At 58.0% G+C, this 16,201-nt stretch overlaps 1 protein-coding gene and 1 non-coding gene across 2 annotated transcripts in view; both read left to right on the top strand.

Annotated features, from left to right (window-relative positions):
* Cacna1a (calcium voltage-gated channel subunit alpha1 A) overlaps window positions 1–16,201 on the top strand; it is a 168,258-nt gene that overhangs the window by 82,965 nt on the left and 69,092 nt on the right. The window contains 6 exon segments of the mRNA XM_078025870.1: window positions 2,904–3,056; window positions 4,155–4,270; window positions 6,173–6,229; window positions 7,053–7,148; window positions 11,068–11,277; window positions 14,695–14,807. Coding sequence (XP_077881996.1) covers window positions 2,904–3,056; window positions 4,155–4,270; window positions 6,173–6,229; window positions 7,053–7,148; window positions 11,068–11,277; window positions 14,695–14,807 — 745 coding nt within the window.
* Window positions 2,115–2,180, top strand: Trnas-cga (transfer RNA serine (anticodon CGA)). The gene has a single exon. It is a non-coding gene; the product is annotated as a tRNA-Ser (tRNA).

Below are 16,201 nucleotides of genomic sequence, written 5' to 3'. Positions count from 1 at the left end.
ACAAGAAAAAGCACTTCCAGGCTTTGAACCAGGGCGTGCACTCCTGTGTGGACATTCATCACCCGAATCCTGTCCAGGTCCCGTCCCCTCTCTCCCTCTCCCCCTCTCCCCCCTCTCCCCCCCCCACATTGTGGTAAAATGCATACAACATAAACATGTACCCTTTTTTTGGAGGACAGGTGACAGGGATTGAACTCAGGGCCACTGGACCACTGAGCCCCGTCCCCAGCCCTGTTTTGCATTTATTTAGAGACAGGGTCTCACTGAGTTGCTTAGGGCCTCACCCTTGCTGAGGCTGGCCTTGAACTGGAGATCCTCCTGCCTCAGCCTCCCAAGCCTCTGGGACGACAGGCTGGGGCCCCCAGAAAAGATGGACCTTCTTAACACCTGTCTTGTGAGGCGGGGAGGGAGCCCAGGGCCCGGCAGGGGCTGCACCCCAGCCCCCTCAGCTGCTGCTGGCTGTGCGGTTCCGTGGCGTTGAGCGCGTCCTCTGCTGTGTGGCCGTCTCCCCCTCGGCCCTGGCACTGCCGTGGTCTCCCCCAACTCGAGCTCTGTCCCCAGGACCCCACGTGCTGCCCTGCGTCTGATCTGGTGGCTCCTGGGCCTCGGTAGAGCCTGCGGGTGGCTCCTGTCACTAATCACCACGTCCCCAAGGCCCGTCCGGGTGGCAGCACGCCGACCTTCCTTCCACTTGGTGGGGGTTGGTTTGCTGGCCTCCCCCTGGTACCAGTTGGCCTTGAACCCCAGCAGCCCTCCTGCCTCGGCCTCCCGGGCCCCACACCTCACCTCCCCAGACTGCACGGCGGGACCCACCTACGTGCTTCCTGTCCCCTTCTCCTGCTCAGCCTCACCTGGTGGGAGGTCCGCGGTGGATGGGGCAGGCTGTCACCCGCCATGCTCCGCTCCTGTATTCCCTCCCCTTGAGAAAGGTTGGGTTGTCAGCGGTTGGGGACTTTCTTACGGTCGTCGCTGACTTGAGCACTCTTGGTGGCCTTTGGGGAACGTGGATTCGCTTTTCTGCTGGGGAACAACCCGGAGCGGAATCACAGGGTCGTGGGAAAGGAACATAAATAGTTTGAGTAGAAACCTCAGGGCATTTTTTCAGCGTGGGTGTGTGTCCCCCACCCAAAACTCGCACGTTGGGCTGGGGCGTTGCTCGGTGGTGGAGCTCCTGCCTGGCATGAGCAAGGCCCTGGGTTCCCACCGCGGTACCACCCAAAAAAGAATTAATTAAAAGGAGAAATAAAGACAGACACAAAGAGTGAACAGGCCGTGGGAAAATGAAGGCAGAGACGAGGTGATCCGAGACAGTGATCCGAGGAGCACTAGACAGCCAGCAGACCACCAGACACAGGGAGGAGGCCTGGGCCAGAGTCTCTCTCATAGTCCCCACACCTTGATCTTGAACTCTGGGCCTCCAGAACTGTGAGAGAATAAATTTCTGCTGTTGAAGCTGCACAGTTGTGATTGTTTGTTTTAGCAGCTGCAGGAGGCTGATACGCCATGTTACTCCCCATCAGCAGGGATGAGGGCATCAGTTACCCCACAGCCTCACTGAAACCTGGTGGGGCCAGTCTTTCTTATTTTAGGTTTTCTTCCGCAGCATTTATACATATTTTTAAAGGTGGGCTTTTAAAGCCACACTGGGAGACTACACTCTGCAGGTGCCACAGGGTGATGAACCACTGGAAGGTTCCACCTTCCCTGATGGCTCAATCCCATGCTTCCCAGCACAGAGGTTAAGTTCATGGGGTCAGGGGAGGGCACCTGTCTGGTTCCAACATCGTCACTGACTAGCTCTCTGACTTTGCCGAGGATTTTGTCTTTCCACGACTTAGTTTTTCTCAGTTACAAAACGGGCAAGAGAACCAGGCACACGCTTGAAATCCCAGCAGGAGGATCACAAGTTCAAAACCAGCCTCAGTAACTTAGCGAGGCCCTAAGCAACTCAGTGAGACCCCGTCTCTTCATAAAGTTTAAAGAAAGGACTGGGATGTGGCTCAGTGGTTAAGTGTCTCTGGGTTCAATCCCTGATATCAAAAATCAATTGATTAATTAAATGGGTAAGGTGATAACATAGGAACGTCATTAAGATTAAATAGGGGCTGGGGATAGAGCTCAGTTGGTAGAGTGCTTGCCTCGAATGCACAGGGCCCTGGGTTCAATCCCCAGCAGCACCAAAAAGTATATCTACATGTATATATATATATATATAATAGTGAAGTGAATTCCCATAGGTAACGCGCTTAAAAGAGCACCAGCACCTAGAAAATACAAGGGCTCCATTCATGTGCTCGCCTCGCCCCCCACCTCTTCCCCTCCTCCTCTCCCCCTCCCCTCCCCCACTCCCCCCACCCTCTCCCCCTCCCTCCCCCCTCCCCTCCCTCTCCCCCTCCCCCACCCCTCACTCCTTCTCCCCCTCACTCCTTCTCCCCCTCCCCTCCCTGTCCCCCTCCCCCGCCCTCCCTTTCCGCCCCCCCTCCCCTCCCTGTCCCCCTCCCCCGCCCTCCCTCTCCTCCGTGGTCTTCTGTTTCAGGGGGAACGTTCTATTTATAGATTTCTTGCCCCTTGAGGATTCAGCCGCTTCTCTGGGAGGTTTTGTGGCTGACGTTGAGGCTGCAGGAGGGGAGGAGAGGGGCCCTGGAGGAAGAGGCCCATGGCCCCCCACCTGGCTTGGTGACTTCTGCAGGCCACCAGACCCGCAGTCACACACCTCCTGTGGGGGACACGGCCGTGACCGTGGGGCAGCAGGGAGCCGGGCCTTTTCCCCAGGTCAGGGCTTCCTCCTCTTGCTCCGGCCTCGGTCTGGGTGACCCTCGTTAGTTCCCCGGGTTCCTCCCGAGCCTGGGAGGGAGCCGCGGCCCTGAGGGCTCCTCTGCGTCCTCCTGGCCCTCGGGACCCAGGGGCCCTGCTCCTCCGCCCGCTCACCTGCTCCTCCTCTTGCACCTGCAGAGCAACGACGCCTCAGGGAACACCTGGAACTGGCTGTACTTCATCCCCCTCATCATCATCGGCTCCTTCTTCATGCTGAACCTCGTGCTGGGCGTGCTGTCAGGGTGAGTCCTCCACCTCCCTGTGCCCCCGCCTGTCCCCAGGGCACACCAGCCTCCCTACAGCTCGCCAGCCTCCCCAGATCTCCAGCCTCCCCACAGCTCGCCAGCCTCCCCCAGATCTCCAGCCTCCCCCAGATCTCCAGCCTCCGTTCCCACCCACCAGGTAACAGCACACCCCGGCTCTCCCCGGGGGTCTTCAGACCGTCCTTGGCAAGCCACACGCAGCAGCGGGCTGTGCCCCGCGAGGGGCAGGGTGAGGGCCACAGGAGCCTTCCTGCCTGGGACTCACACTTTTCACCAAAAAATAAATAAATAAATAATGACTTGGGTTCCTCTTCTCCCGTTTTCCAATCATAATATCCTAGGAGACCATCAGAAAGTTTTTTCCTAGCCAGGGAAGTGGCTCCCGCCTGTCATCCCAGCAGCTCAGGAGGCCGAGGCAGGAGGTCTGTGGGTTCAAAGCCAGCCTCAGCCTTGGCAAGGCGCTGAGCAACTCAGGGAGACTCTGTCTCTAAGTAAAATACAAAAACTTATTTTCCTGCCATAAAGAGGCTCTGAATCCCATTTTTTTTGGCTTGATTATAATTGGACTGCGGATTTCTCGCCATAAGAAGTCCAAGGTCTGGTGTGGTGGCCCCATGGCGCTGTAGGCAACCCCAGCTTCCTCCATCTCTCCTCACGGACACCCTCCCTGGAAGCTGCCCCCCCCCCCCCCCCCCCGCCTCTCTGTTCGGAACCGCAGGAGGGGGTCAGGAAGCGGCGGGGCCTGCCAGGGGAGGAGGCTGCCGCGGGAGGCCTCAGCCTGGGTCCCCTGGCCCGACTCGGGGGGCTGGCCGGAGCTCTCGGCCAGGGAGGTGGAGGGGACGGGCACGGAGCCGGCACCACGGTGCTGGGCGCTGGGGGCTCTGGCTTTGCTTTCTCTGGGGCTGGCGCAGCTGCTGGGATGGGGAAGGCCGGCAGGGACCCCCAGCCCATGGGACTCCGTGTCCTCCCAGGAGACGGAGTGGGCGACAAGTGCCCCCCAGAGAACCCCCGAGCACACACACAAACGCCCCCTAGAACCCCCTCCCAACCTCAGCCCCTGACCCCGTGCTCCTGCAGAGAGTTCGCCAAGGAGAGGGAACGGGTGGAGAACCGGAGGGCGTTCCTGAAGCTCAGGCGGCAGCAGCAGATTGAGCGCGAGCTCAACGGGTACATGGAGTGGATCTCCAAAGCAGGTGAGAGCCAGGGCTGCAGGTCCCAGGCCACCCAGGGCCAGGCGTGCCGCGTGGAGAGGGCCAGGGAGGGATCCCGTGGGAGGAGAGATGTGAGTCAGCGTCCCAGACCCTGGCAGCAAGAATCTAGAGTAGGACATTGAGCCTCGGGGATATGACATTGCCTGATCGTTAAGTTCCAAAATCAGACCTTGGAGCCAGGCACGTGGTACCCGCCTGTAATCCCAGCAACTCGGGAGGCTGGGGCAGGAGGATCACAAATTTGAGGCCAGCCTCAGCAACATAGTGAGAGGCCCTGTCTCAAAATAGAAAATAAAAAGGGCTGGGGATGCAGCTCAGTGGTAAGTGCCCTGGGTTCAGTCCCCAGATTTGTCAAATCTGTCTTTGGTTACATTCCAGCCGTGCCACCCCCGACACTCCGTGTCACCTCCCTGTGCTGCAGTTTTTCTGATGGTTAAGTGGAGACAATAACGGTGCAGTTGTCCCTTGGTTTCCCAGGGGATTGGTCCCAGGACCCCCCACAGACACCCAAATCTTCAGTCCCACATAGAAAATGGCCCAGTGTTTGACTGAACCTGTGCGCACGGGTGATTCGTGACACGTGCTGCAGCCGAGTGCTGTAGTGTTTGGGGATAATGACAAGGAAAGGCTTGCCCGTGTTTGGGACAAAGACCTTTCCTGGGTACTTCTGGTCCACCCCTGGTGGAGCCCTGGACGCACCGCGTGTGCCTGTGGAGGGCTCCCCACCCCCTCGGGAGCTTCAGCGAGACATCAGGGCTGGGCGCTTAGGAAGCTCGGCACCTGGCACACAGTAGGCGGCTTGTTCTGCCACCAGCAGACACTTAGGGGCGCCTGCCACGTGGCAGGCTCTGTGCCAGGCACCGAGGGGGTGGGTGCCAGACAAACCAAGTCCCTGCCCTCGGGTCGGAATGCTAGAGAGAACGTGAGGACAGGCTCCTCTTGTTGGGAGCCACCACACGCGGGAGCAGGAAGGGAGCAGAGAAGAGCTGGAGTCAGGGTGTCAGGGAAGGTCTGGAGGAAGTGGCATCTGGCCCAGGCCTGAAGGAGAGGACAACAGATGTGGAGGGTGGGAGTTCAGCTCCAGCAGAGCAAGGGCAGAAGCCAGGCGCAGTGTGAGTGGCCAGGAAGCCAGCGGGACTGGAGTGAGTAGAAGGGAGAGGAAGGGGGGACAGGGAAGTGACAGGAGCCAGTGTAAGCAGGAGCTTGTAGGCGAAGGTGGGGCTGCCGGGGAGCGTGAGAGGGGGACTAAGGTTGGTGTATTCATTACTATGACAAAATGCCAGAGGCAGGTTTCTTTAGCTCACCATCCTGGAGGTTCAAAGTCACGGTGCCAGGATCGGCTCAGCACTGAGGACTTTATGGAATCATGAGCCTGAAAGGGAGAGGAGTCACTCTGTCAAACAGGAAGCCAGAGAGGGGCACTCTTGTAACACTTGCACTGCAACAGTTCAGTTGTCCCTGGAGAACTACCTTAATTCCTTCCAAAGACACGCCCCGAATGGCCTAAGGACCTTCCACTAGCCCCGCCCCCTTAAGGGACCCACCACCTCTCGCACTGCCAAGCCATGGACCAAACACCGGGCACAGGATCCCTGGGACCCGGCACATCCCAGGCCAGAGCTGGGCGCGAACTGAGGAGGGCGGGGCCAGAGACAGAGGGCGGGGCCAGAGGGCGGGACCAGAGACTGAGGGCGGGGCCAGAGACAGGGTGGGGCCAGAGACTGAGGGCGGGGCCAGAGCCTGAGGGCGGGGCCAGAGACAGAGGGCAGCTCCAGGTGCCCCGGAGCCAGGGGCAAACGGGGGTGGCCCAGGGAACCCTGCCTCCCAGCGCGGGCGAGCCCGTGCCCAGGACAGGCGCCGTGACCCTGTGTCCTTCCTCCTTAGAAGAAGTGATCCTGGCCGAGGACGAGGCCGACGTGGAGCAGCGACATCCCTTTGATGGTAACTGCTCTCCCCCGAGCTGGCAGGGGTCCCCGCAGGGAGCAGCCAGGGCTGGGGACGCGCCACTGGGTTCCCAGGGGCCGTCAGGGGTGGACTTCGGGGTCCCGGAGGTGCCAGGAGCAAACGTGAGGCCAGGTCAGGGCAGGAAGGGTCGGGGATGGCGGGAACCTGCCCGAGGGGAGTGTGGGACGTCGGGCGGCGTCCAGCCTGGCCCCCTTTGCCGTGACCGCGGCCCAGCTCTGGTTGCGGTCGCTGCGCTCCAGCTCCAGCTGGTTGCTCCGGGGTCAGGATCGGGCAGGGCCAGCTGTTGACTGGAAGTCCCTGGGATGCCCAGGAGACAAGGGACTGGGATCCGGCCCTGGGCGGTCATGGAGTGGACCTGGGGCTGCTGGCCTGTGGTCCCTGCTCCTCGGGAGGCTGAGGCAGGAGGTTGGCTTTGGCCCGGGAGTGTGAGGCCCACCTGGGCCACATAAGAGTCCTGGCGATTTTACTCAGGAACAGGACGGGCCATGGGGGGGGGGCGTCTAGATCTCCTTATCAAACGTGGGTCGGACTTACTGGCCCCCGGGTGAGCCTCCCAGCACGCTGCAGGCCCACGGCTGGTGGTCCCTGGGTGTCAGTCCCAGGACTCCCAGGAAGCAGGTTTTAGGACTTAAAAATAACTCGGAGGAGAAAGGGTGGCCAGAGCGCAGGACAGTCCTTGTCCAGACCCCTAAGCCAGGTGACCTCCTCCCTGGGCCCCGATGGGCACCCTGCCGCGGGTGGCGGTCCGGCGTCCGGAGCAGCCAGGGTCACGCCTGTGTCTCTTGCCATGTTCCCATTGCTGGAGCTCTGCGGAGGGCCACCGTCAAGAAGAGCAAGACCGACCTGCTGCACCCCGAGGAGGCCGAGGACCAGCTGGCCGACATCGCCTCTGTGGGTGAGCCCGCCCAGCCTCCCCCACCCACCCACCCCGGCACCAGGGCGAGTGCCTGGGAACCCGCCGCCTGCACGGGGTCCCCACCTGCCCCCGCCCGCCGAGCCCGGGCAGGTGCTGTGACCAAGGCAAGGACCACGCGGTCTCCCTGGGTGGGTCTAGACAAGGCTCCCGGTGACATCGGCCGGTGACATCGGCCGGTTCACCGTGGTCAAGGGTCCCTTGTCAGATTTTGGAATAGTGACAGAGAGACCCTGAGGAACTGGGAGCCAGGTCTACACGCGGAGCTCAGGCAGGCCTGGTGTGCACTGGCGTCATGCACCTCTGAGTGATTCTGTGCATGAAACCTGTTGCTTCTTCGTGGTGTGGAATTTTCCACCCGGGACGTCGCGACCGTCCTCAAGAGGTTTGAGATCTTGGAGCATTTTGGAAGCTGGATTTGAGGACTAGGGGTGCCCCACTTGTAGCTCTTTGGGAAGAGTTGGGGGGGGCTGCCGTTATTAGGTGCCCAGATGGGAACAAGACACGGAGCTCAGGGCTGGGCGCAGTGGCACACGCCGGTCATCCCAGCAGCTGAGGAGGCTGAGGCAGGAGGATGGTGGGTTTGAGGCCAGCCTCAGCAACTTAGCGAGACCCTGTCTCAAAACACAAAATCAAAGGGCCGGAGGCGCAGCTCAGTGGGGGAAAGCAGTCCTGGGCCCCATCTCCAGTTTCGAAAAATAGAACAAAAAATATCCTAACCACCAGGGTTGGCTGAGAGGCGCCTGGGGACGTCTTTTCTTTTCCTCGTGCCCCTCACGTGCTATGGATCTATTAGTGGGGACTGTGGCTGTTGTCCTTGTGCAGTGAGGGGGAATAGGGTGTGGGGGTTTTAAACATGATTCTTAAGATCCCAATCATGAAGGGAGGCAGAAGAGCCTCCAGGCGGAGGGAGTGGGGCTGGGGGAGGGGAGGGACGGAGGCAGAGGAAATGCAGGACGGAGGGAGGCAGGGGAAGGGGACCCCCAGGAAGAAGGCCACTCGGGTCTCCCTGTGACACGGTGCTGTGCTTCCCCTAGGCCCCACTTGACTGGTCTGTGCACACCTGCGCACGGGGCTCCCCTCCCCTCTGGGCACGTTCCCTGGGGGAAGGAGCCCTTCAGCTGTGTCCCCTGAGTCACTCTGAGTGTCACAGACACAGAACCCAGGGGGAAACCCGCCAAGTGTGCGTGTGCCCACAGCCCCCGCCCAGGCCACCCCAGGTGACCCTGTCCATCTCCTTCCTGGTTAAGTAGGTCCTAATGGCACCGGGAAGCTGGCCTTCATTTGCAGTTTTGGTTTCTGTCCGAAGCCCGTGTCTCCTCGTGGGGATGGACTGGGCCAAGGGGAGCCTGGGGACCTCCTGAGCGTGCTCGGTCACATCCGTCCCCATCAGCCTGGTGGCTCCCATTGGAAACGTGGTTTGTTTTCTTCTCATGGGCAAAGAAGGTTCTGCTGCTGCCCCACCCCCTGGGCTGGATGCCAGGCTCTGCCCGCGGCCCAGCCAGGACCTCCCTCCCGTCCTTCCTGGGCTGATCTGGGAGAGAGGAAAAGGAGGGAGGGCAGACAGCAGTCTCATCTGGTGCCGTTGTGACGTAGCATTTGGCATGATTTGACTAGACTTTCAGTAAGAGTGCACACTCCTCGACCTTCCATCTATACTTCAAGACCGTTTCTTCACACGTGCCAAAGATCATGTCCCAGCTTCTTCTCAATATCATTGTTTCTGATGATCAAAAAGTAGAAACCAAAGCTTGGGAGGTAGCTCAGTGGTAGAGCACTGGTCTAGCATGGGCAAGGCCCAGGGTTCAGTGCCTAGCGTGGAAGGAAGAAAGGAAGGAAGGAAAAGGAAAAACACAGAAACAGCCCACCATGCTCAGCAGTGGGGGAGTGGTTAAAGAAATCACGGTAGATCCATTCAGTGGAATATTCGACAGTTAGGAAAAAGCACAGTTGCTGCCAGCACAGAAAGATGTATTTTGAGATACATCAAGTTGCACAACACTAGGTACAATATGATCCTGTTTTTGAAAAAACAACATTTGGAAATGTTAAAGGTATAGAAATCGGGGGATTGTAGGGGTTTGTCACTTCCTACGTGACATTTTCTGGGGTGTGTGAATTAGTCACCTGTATTATTTTTGAAATCAGGGGGGAAAGGTTACCTCAGAGCAGAAATAATTGTAAGAAATGTGACAAGAAATCTCGTGGATGTATAGGGCAGGGAAGAATTTGGCAGAAAACCAAAGAAAGCTTCTTGCAGGAATTGTTTTAAACTAGGGTTCAAAGCCAGGTGCCAGGGCACACACTATAGACCCAGAACTCGGGAGGCTGAGGCAGGAGGATCTCTTGAGTTCAGGAGTTGGAGACCAGTCTCTGTCTCAAGAAAATAAGAAGAATAAAAACTAAAGTAGACTAGGTTTCATTTGAGGATGAAACCTCAAATTTGAGCCATCCCCTGGGGCCACTCTAACCAACTGCCACAGACTCAGTGGCTTAAGCAACAGAAATGTATCGTCTCATGGCTCTGGAGGCTGCGCGTCTGAGATCGGGGTGTGGACAGAGTTGTGCCTCCTGAGCCCCCCAGGCACCTTCTCCCTGTGTCCCACCTGGTCTTGCTGACCTCTTGTAAGCACATGAGTCCAACATCCCGGGGCTGGGATCTCACAGAGTTCTGGGAAGACACCATTCAAACCATGAGACAGGGAGGTCGCATGGGTTCGTTTTCCGTTACTATAATGAATTCCCTGAGGCTGGGAACTTATTTTTTTTAAAGAGGTTTATTTAGTTCAGGTTTCGGAAGCTGCAAATACACCACATGGTGCCAGCTCCAGTGAGTGGCCCCTGGGCTGCCTCCTTCTGTGGCCGGTGGCATCCTGTTGGGAGTGTGGACGGGAGGGAAGGATCATGGGAGAAGGAAACCAGGGAGGAATGGAAGCCTCAGGCCCGTATGGGAGCCAGGTCCAGTCCCTCTGAGGTCCTCCCACAAGGCCCCGCCTCTTAAAGGTCCCTCCAGCTAAAACATGGCCATCCTGGGGACCAAGTGTCCAACTCCGGAATCCCTGGGGGACGCACAGCACCCCGCTCAGCCCTCCGCAGGGACGGTCCAGAACGCCACGAGAGCCCTGAGTGGCACACACCCGTAGTGTCCCGTGCTCGGGAGGCTGAGGCAGGAGGATCTCAAGCCCGAGGCCAGCCTGGGCAAAGGAGAGAGAGTCCGTCTCAGAACTACGACTTTAAAAAAGGCTTCGAAGGTGGCTGGGTTCCCCAGGCCTTGCCAGGCCCCTCACCTCCCTGGCTCACCTCCTCCCTCAGCCACTCCTTCCAGTGACACCAAACCCGTCAGGCAGGCACGTGCCGCCCCAGGACTTTTGCACCAGCTCTTTCCACTACCTCAGCCACAGAGGTGACTCAGGCCAGCAGCCCAGTCGCCCGGCCACTCACCGCGCCTTGCTGTGGGTCTTCTGGTCACTCCCCGACACTAGGGTGTCCCGGGGGCAGGATAGGTCCTCAGTGGACGCTCCAGAGCACACACGTGTGCAGGTGGAAGTCGCACCCGGCTCGTCCCCGGTGACCGCTTCTGAAGTGAAAGGTCCCAGGACGATGGGGACCCTCCCCCTCAGCTGGAGGCCTTCCAAGCTGGCACGGGGTCCCGGGCAGGGGCTCTGGACGGCCACAGGCATCAGACACAGCCCCGAGAGGCCACAGGCTCTTGTTGGAGAGAGCCCTGGGCCTGCCTGTTGTCAGCCTGTCCCCCGCTGGTGGCCTCCAGTGCCACCGTGTCAGGGGCGTGGCTTTCTCCGCTAAGCTGAGCCCGGGGTCAGGGTGGTTCCCGGAGGACTCACGCTGGCCACGCCCCTCCCCAGAAACGCCTGCCTGACCCCCTGCCTTCTCTCCTCGGCAGGGTCCCCCTTCGCCCGAGCCAGCATCAAAAGTGCCAAGCTAGAGAACTCGACCTTCTTCCACAAGAAGGAACGGAGGATGCGCTTCTACATCCGCCGCATGGTCAAAACTCAGGCCTTCTACTGGACTGTGCTCAGTCTGGTCGCCCTCAACACCCTGTGCGTCGCTATCGTTCACTACAACCAGCCCGAGTGGCTCTCCGACTTCCTCTGTGAGTACCGCCAGCTCCCCACCCCTTCCTCGGCCCTTCCTGCCCTCCCCCCTGGGAGCCAGTGTCTTTTTCCAGTGTTCTCCCCAGCTGCGGTTGGCCGATGCTGTGTCAGTCCGTTTTCTGTTACTACAACAAAGTGCCCGTGGCAGCTGACTTTATGAAGGGGAAAGGTTTATTGAGCTCCCAGTTTAGGAGGCTGGAGCAGGTGGCACCTGTGTCCGTGGGGAACTGATGGGGTGGGGAGGTGGCAGTGACGGGTGTGTGGGAGCAAGTGGTCATTCCTGCAGCCAGAAGCAGAGAGCAAGGGCACCTGGGATCCCAGGCCTTTGAGAGCATGCCCACGGTTGGCCCAGGGACTGCCCATAAGGCCCCACCTTTTAAAGGCCCATGCCACCTCCCAATGCCATCTCACGGGCCCAAGCCTCTAACCCCCTGAGCCTTTCAGGGGACACTGTGTCCACGCCACAGCACAGCCCGCCTGCTCCAGGCCCATGGCTGTCAACTGGAATCCAGGCAGAGTTGTGGGCACTGGGGGAGGGAGTGGGGGACAGAGGGAGGCAGCAACGGGGCAGAGACAGAAGCTCACATGGAACTTCCCGGCCTCTCTGGGAACAGTGAAGCCATTGTCCTGTTTCTCCTGTTCATGTCCAGCTCTCGGCCCCCTCTGCCCACGCCTTTGGCTCCTTGGCCACCTCCTCTCCCGCCCCCTGGGCCTCCCCTCCAAGGACCGTGAGAGCACCTTGCTCTCCGTGGGTCCTGCACCCTCAGGCCTGGTCCTTCTCCCTCCGCCTGTTTCCAGGACAAGTGTGAGATGGGGTCAAAGCTGGGGGCTGGCCAGGGTGGGGAGAAGCCGTAAAGATAGGGATCATCCCGCCAAGACTTAAAAAGTAAAGAGCTCTGAGGAATCAACAAGAGGCGCGCCAGGCACACGAAGGGCAGGTGCCCATCGGGGGCCCTGAGCGGGGCTCCCCAAGACCACGCCACCCACCGGCCACCCTCCTCCGTGTCTCTCATCTGGCCTGATTTATTCGCCCATCACCCTCTTGTCCTGGTTCAGGACAGACGTAGGACACCTGCCACGGAGACAGTCGAGTCTCTGACCTAGAAAGGCCGCGAGCCTAGCCGAGGTCACCGTCTCCTTGAAGCCCTCGTGGTTCCCAGTCATGACTGACCCCCCAGGACACCCCTCGGGGCCAGTTCTCTTTCCAAGAGTCCTGACCTAGTTCCAACCTTAGTAATTGTGTTTGGTCCCCCCGGAGTCTCTTGTAAATGAGGACTCTACTTCCTGTTATAACCTCCTCTGATGGTCTATTTTAATCCCCTGTCCTCCCTACTAATCACCTGGCAGTCCGTCCTGGTTTAGGAACAGAGGATTGGGCTTCCTGTCTGCAAAGATCCTTAAATTATCCCCATTTTCCTGTTGAAATAACTGAGAAACAGAGAGGTTCAGTCACTTGTCCAAGGTCCCACAGCTAGGAAGTGATGAAGCTAGGATTTGAACCCAGGCAACTAGGCTTCAGGGTCCAAGCTGTGTCTGATAATAGATCCCGACCCTGAACACCAGGTGACCTGAATGCCGCATGCCTTCCCTGCCCCTAAGTCACCATGTGACCTTGGGCCAGTCATAACCACCATCCGTATCCACCAAGTGTCTTTAAACACACGACACCCTCTTCTTTATGTGTCACCAAGAAAGACAACAATCTGCCGTCTGCACTAGACCTGCTGATTTTAGAAACCTCTCCACTTCAGAGATGTCAAAGTCTCAGAATCAATGAAGTACTTAGGTTCTCTGGGTCTCCGACTCATCGGTTCTCCGTGGAAATTAGATCTGATGGTCCAGAAAGTTCTTCCAGACCCCCCAGTGCTGCGGGGAGGAGTTCTCTCAGGCCTTGGGCAGGGCTCGCTGTGTGTTTCCACGGTAACCAGGAAACCAGCATCCCAGAGGCACTCCCACTGGGTCTCGGAAGGGACCTGAGGTTATGGACAGGTTTCCTTTTCTGCCTTTTGATCCTAGAGACCCTAGGCCCTGAAGACCCTGGAGACCTCAATCGCACTGTCACCCCTTAGAGTCCTACAAATAAAGGGAAATTTCAGTGAAAAATAAGCGTGAGGGACCCCGACAATCCACCCCAACCACCTACTAAAAGCAAGATTAGTAAACGCTCTCGACCATTGTCTGAGCTCATGTGTGCTGCTGTAACAAAATACCTGAGGTTGGGTCATTTAATAAAGATAGAAAATCATTTTCTCACAGTTCTGGAGACTGGGAAGTCCAAGACCAAGGTGCTGACAGGTTGGGTTGCCTAGTGGGGCTGCCCTCTGCTTCCAGGAAGGCACCTTGAGCACTGGGCCCCCTGGAGAGGGGAGGAGCCTGGCGTCTTCACATGGCAGAAGGCAGAAAGGCAAGAGAGATGAACTGACCCGTTGAACCCTTTCACGGGAGCATCTGATCCCGCTTACCGGGGCTCCATGTGCCGTGACCAGCCCCTGTGGGCCCACCTCTTACCTTGGTTCCTTGGGGGATTGAGTTTCAACATGCGTTTGGAAGGGGACACACACCTTCCACCCGTAGCAGCCATCAAATAATGAGCCGCATGGCCATGGTGGAACTTCTCAGAAGCGTGTTTGGGTCTCCATCTTCCCTTTCTCTAGGCGGACTCCCCCTCAGAACCCCTCCCCCTCCCTCCCTCTTGGTTAGCTGAGAACCCTGAGCAGCCCCCCAGCCCCCAGCCTCCCAGGAGCTTCCCAACATCAGCTTCCTACCCACCAAGAAATCCCCCTCAGAACAGGACGGGGATGAGCCATTGCTTTGCAGGCTGATCCACCTTTATCCGCCCCGGAGGCCTTGGCATTCCTAAATCTAAGAACAGGAGTCTTTGTCTTGATCCAGACTTTTAGATGAGCAGCTAGACGGGATTTCTAGAGGGTATCCGAGGAGCCGTGCCTGCGCCAGGTGGCCCAGTGCCGCATCCAGTCCCGACGTCAAGTCAAAACCAGGACCCCGTTGTGACTTCCATTTCTTCCTCTTCCTTGGGAGCTCAGTCAGGCCAAAGTGGACGGAGCGTGATTCTTAGATACGACCCAGCGGCGTTATGGGTCCACGCCAGGCCCCTGGTGGTTGGTTAATGATCCTGTGAGGTTTTCAAAGTGGGGACATAGAAGTGTACCGAGCTCCTGGGGAACCACTAGTCAACACAAAAGCAGGGGCCTTGGCTGCATGCAGCCCTTCTCTGCAAACCAGAGCAGAGGTACCCGCTGGAGAGCAGCTGGACTCCCTCTGAGATCAGCTGGGGGGGGGGGCGCACCCGTCTTCTCCTCTCCTTTTCCAGAAGGGAGACGGGGCTCCAGAGAACAAGCCCTGGCCGGCCTTCACCCCAGACTGACCGCCTCTCCGTTTCCTCCTTCTCCCTCCAGACTATGCAGAATTCATTTTCTTAGGACTCTTTATGTCCGAAATGTTTATAAAAATGTACGGGCTTGGCACGCGGCCTTACTTCCACTCCTCCTTCAACTGCTTCGACTGCGGGGTAAGTGCTCGGCTTCTGTGGGGCCCCTGCGTGCGCTCTTGTCTATAATGACCAGACCTGGAGACCTTGGTCAGCGGGCAGAGGGAGGGTCACCTCTGCGTGTGAAAGACTGAGATGGACGCAGAAGCAATCACACGAGCCCAGAATTCCCAGCCTCGGTCACCAGGGGGAATTTATAGACCGCCTTTGGAAAACAGATGGGTGACCCAGCGAGTCCTCCATGAAGGAGTCACCTTAGAGGAACTGACACAGGTGCCTGGGGGACACCAACAAGAAAGCCCCTGCATCTGGGAACAAAATTAGGGTCTTTCAACCTGATCAGCTCTCTGCCACTGTATCAAAATGCCTCAGGCAGTTCACTTATGAAGAGCAAAGGTTTACGGTGGCCCACAGCTTCGGAGGCTCCAGTCCATGATCAGTTGACTCTGTGGCTTTGGGGCCTGGGGAGGCAGCTCATGGTGCCGGGAGCACGTGGTGGAGCAAGGCTGAGGGGCAGGGGAGGGGTGAGGCAGGCCCCCAGTGACCTAAAGACTTTCATTAGGCCCCGCCTCTTAAAGGTCCCACCACCTCCCAGTGGCACCATCAGGCCTTGAACGGAAGGGCCTTTGGAGGACCTTTAAGATCCCGACTGTAGCAGCGTTAGTGTCAAATAGTGGGTGTGCCTTCCCCAGAACGCTCCAAATCCTGACCCAGTTCCAGTATTCTCAAGCAGCCTTAATAATTCTTAATAATTCTGAATCCAGTACGGATTTCTGCCCTATTATAGGAAACTGTGGTGTTGGAGGAAAAAAACAAAATATATACAAACAAAACTACCACATAAATGACCCAAATGTTTTAGGAATAAAACAAATTTCTTTCTGTTAAGAGAGAGAGAGAAAGAGAGAGAGAGAGAGTCTCGGGTTGAAGGTGTCTTAGGGGTAAAACACTTCTCCAGCGAGTGTGAGGACTTGAAAGGAAACAAAGAATGTCCAAATAGCTCTGTTCGTGACAAGCCTGGCCCCAAGTGTCCCTCTGCAGTTGAGTGGAGAAGTTAAACGGTCACATCACTCACAGACGGTCCCTGACTTATGGTGGGTGTGATGGCAATGATTCAACTTATGATGGTTCGATTTATGATTTTCAACCTCACGACGACGCAAAAGTGACACTCAGTAGAAACCACACTTCAGATTTTGGTCTATTCCCCAGCTGGTGATAGTCAGGCCAGTGTGCTCTCACAAGGGTGGACGGCAGCAGCAACTGTGGCTCCCAGGCAGCCCCATGATTACAAGAGGAAGCAACAGATACCCTACAGCTGCTGTGTTGCTAAGCTAGGGGTTCAAGAGGCGAGGCGTATTAAATTTCAGCTGGGCACAGTCGTGCATACCTGTAATCCCAGCGATTTGGGAGGC

Source organism: Ictidomys tridecemlineatus, chromosome 2, assembly GCF_052094955.1.
Source record: "Ictidomys tridecemlineatus isolate mIctTri1 chromosome 2, mIctTri1.hap1, whole genome shotgun sequence".
Lineage (NCBI taxonomy): Eukaryota > Metazoa > Chordata > Mammalia > Rodentia > Sciuridae > Ictidomys > Ictidomys tridecemlineatus.
The sequence above is the reverse complement of the archived record's forward strand: the minus strand, read 5'-3'. Positions and strand labels throughout refer to the sequence as shown.